The sequence below is a fragment of the Elephantulus edwardii genome, unplaced genomic scaffold (assembly GCF_000299155.1).
Source record: "Elephantulus edwardii isolate Elephantulus edwardi_28Jun2011 unplaced genomic scaffold, EleEdw1.0 scaffold00187, whole genome shotgun sequence".
Classification (NCBI taxonomy): domain Eukaryota; kingdom Metazoa; phylum Chordata; class Mammalia; order Macroscelidea; family Macroscelididae; genus Elephantulus; species Elephantulus edwardii.
In genome coordinates, this window is record NW_006399937.1 from 111155 (window position 1) to 114617 (window position 3463).

Below are 3463 nucleotides of genomic sequence, written 5' to 3' on the forward strand. Positions count from 1 at the left end.
CCTCTGTAACTTGATTTGTGCCACTACTAGAACCTCTACTCGGAATATTAATGCTTGTTAATTTTTGACTCATGTACTTTTAACTTGTTAAATTTGTGTCTTCTAGGTTGCAACACCTCCATGATACATCTTCAAGGATATGAACATATACGGCTAAGCACAATTAATAACAGTGCATCTAAATTCCAAACTCAATCTCCACAGCAGTCTACGTGTTTCCTACTGCCAAAGGGGCCCTTTAGAGTAGTGAGAGAAGATCTTCACCCTGAAGTTAAGAGAATATGCCATCCCCTTTTCCTTATGAATCAGGGTGAAGTCTCTCTCAGGGAAGAGTGATAGGGAATGGCAAAGGACACACTGACAAAGGAGATTTATCAGAATTGGCTTTGACAAGCACTATGGCAATTGGACAATCAAAACAGACATGGGGGGGAAGATGAACGAACTAGGGAGGAGCGTAGAGAAAACAGTGCAACAATGAATGAATGAGAACCCAAAATCTCTGTAAATGTTCATTAAAACTAGTAAAATCTAAAACAAACAAACAAAAAAAAAGCAAAACAAAATCAACACTCATTGCAGCAGTCACCACAACAATCCATCTCAGAGGATCTTCCTCTTTCGCCGACCCTCCACCTTGACCCTTTCCAAGGAATAGCCTCTCCTAACAACATGCCCAAAACATGTAAAACGAAGCGAGCAAATTATTCCCTTGCAACACGAAGGGATTCAGATTCCAAGGCTTAGGTTACAAGCCTCTTCTACGAGACTTTGTCATAACTTCTAGCATTATGTTGATAAACGATAGTTTCTAGAGGAAAAAAAAATGGGAAAGGAAATCTATCTGGGACGAACTAGGGAGTCCCTGTCTTTTTCTTGGATAATCACTGAGAATCATTAACTGATTTGTTAAAGGCAACAACCAACTGGCCAAGGAAGGACTATGATACACGTCTTCTGCCTCCCTCCTGCAGGTCAGCATTCTAAATTCTGACACCATAAATGCTTGATCAGAGAAGTCTCAGTTCACTTGTGTCTCACTCTGAACTATCCAATTTAAACTTGCACCAAGGAGGTTATTTCCAAGTGGAGAAAGAAAAAAAAAAATTCCCCTTAAATTGGGTTTGGATTTTGGATGTCACGCATCTACTTCCTGTTCCTCCAGTGCAAATGCCGTACCTCCAATCCACCTTCTCCTTAATTTAGGAGTGGAATGAACATTTACTGATAATCTACTAGTTGCCAGACGCTAGCACGCAAGTGAGCTCTGGCCTCTTTTTGGTGGTCTTGTAACAGATTTCTCTGGCAGACGCCCACAAGTCAGACCCTGCGCCCATTCGCCAAGGCTGCAGGTTCACACCAAGCCGGATGAGCAAATGCAGGGAGTCGTTGCTGTAGGGCTGCAGGTCCCTTCTGCCCCTTATAGGGTAATCTTTGTAGCGACTGACAGATTCATTGCGAGATAGCCGAGGAAACCCTCAGACAGCCCCTGGGGGATGCTAAACCCCCACCCACGCCTAGGCGCCGGGGCCCCCGCCCCTCCGGGAGACCCATCTGCGTCATCGTGACGACCCATTCCCACGCAAGTGTTCCCTGCGCCTCACAGTGGCCGCCCACCGTCCCCGCGCGGACCCCTTCCTCACTCGCGGCCGTCGCGCCACCGCCTGCTGCACGCGCTCATTTACTGTCCGCAGTGCGAACCCGATGCCAAGCTCTGCCGACATGCTGCAAGTTTTCCACATCCCTAGGAACCCAGAACGCAGACCCACACCACGCAGCCTGAGACCACTTTCCGGTTCCGCCCAGCTTTCGTCCCTACATGTAGCCCAATCACCATTCACCGTTGAGTTGTCTCACCCAATGGAAACGTGGGGGGGGGGCGTGGCGTGGCGTGGAGCGGCCCCGCCTCGTGACTGCAGCCATCTTGGGGAGGTCACTGGCGGTGCTCGCTAGAGTGTAACCATGGGTGTCTCGGGCGGGCTTGTAGGCAGAGGCGGCTGCTCCACGTGGTTCACAGGCCACCTGGCTTCTTCGCTGCCCACTTCCCCCTCTCCAAGCTGCCAAGACTCTCTGTTTCTGTGAAAGCGACTTTCTTGGAACAAAATCCCCTGCCACTTACGGAGTTCTGTTCCATTTAGAATTGCTTTCCAATATTGGAGTTCAGATTTCAGTGTGAAAGGACCAGAGTTCGAAGCCCGTAGAGGAGGAGGTCTGACTTGTAGTATACTAGATGATGGTTCTCATGAGGAATCCTTAAGAGGTGTAAAAAAACTCATGAAAAACAAGCCACGATCCAAACATATGCTTATTTTAATTTGGCTGTTCAATAGGCCAACAGAAAGATGTCAGCCATATAACTTAAACATTCTAGTAGACAAAATATTTGTTTAAAGAGGCAAAAACTTTAGATAACATTTTCTTTAACGCAGTATATCTAATGCACTATTTCAACCTGTAGCCAACAAAAGTTTAATGTGCTATTATACTTTCTTTTTTATTGTACTTCATCAGAAATCCAGTGTATATTTTTCCACTTAACAGTACATTTCAATTTGAATTATCCATGTATCTAGTGGTCAGGGGCTGCTTGTGGCTGTTGCTATCTTATTGGAAGACATTACAGGTTTATTCTTGATAGGGGCACGAGAGGGCCGTCCATGGGATTGTCAGTGCTCTTCTCCAACACCACAGCTCAAAGCCGTCAATTCATTTTCTGTCATCTGTATTCATTGTCCACCTCTCAGATTCATAGATGACTGGAAAGACTATACCCTGTAGAGCATTTATGAAGTAACATCTAGAACCAAATGTACTAAGTCTGGAAGGCTGCAAGATCAGGGAAGCTGGAGGCGGAACAACTCAAAGGGGGGGCATTATAGTGATTGGTTGGAAATACAAACGTGGGATACTTGGATGGTTGTTGTGTGTGCCTTCTAGTTGAAACTGAAACTGATCCACAGGTGACCCTCCAGCTGAAGCGGACCCTACATAAGGAGAACTGGAGGAAATTGACCATACTTCTCCCACAGAGGAGTTGGTAGATTAGAACTGCATGTCTCTGGGATTGCTGTGAGTGCAGCTTCTTACCATTAGGCCCCCAGAGCTCCCTTTTAATAAATTTGAAATGTGGTGGGTTTTTGGGGGGTTTTTTACAGCATATTCTTTCCATTTAATTCCCCCCCATCCATTCATTGTTGCACATTTTCCTCCCTGCCCACCCCTCTTCCCAGTTCATTTTTCTCTTTGAAGAAAAAAAAATTCTTTCATTGTTATACAGTACCCCCAGTCCACATTGATATGCATTTCTTTTTCTGTAATCTTGTCATGAAAATAATACTTAGCCCTATATTCCTTTTAAACAGTTCTCTCCCTCATCTGTTTCAATGCAGTATACATTACTTATCCCCTCTTTTCTTAGGGTCCCCTCAACCCCGGTGTCAGTCCCGTTTTACAACCGTGGCAC

At 45.6% G+C, this 3463-nt stretch overlaps 1 protein-coding gene across 1 annotated transcript in view; it reads right to left on the reverse strand.

The window, feature by feature from the left end:
• PROSC (proline synthetase co-transcribed homolog (bacterial)) overlaps positions 1–1803 on the reverse strand; it is a 32771-nt gene extending 30968 nt beyond the window's left edge. Inside the window, exon 1 of the mRNA XM_006896646.1 lies at positions 1644–1803. Within this exon, the coding sequence (XP_006896708.1) occupies positions 1644–1742 (99 nt within the window). The 5' untranslated portion in view covers positions 1743–1803. The remainder of the gene's footprint in view (positions 1–1643) is intronic.
• Positions 1804–3463: the final 1660 nt, after the last annotated feature.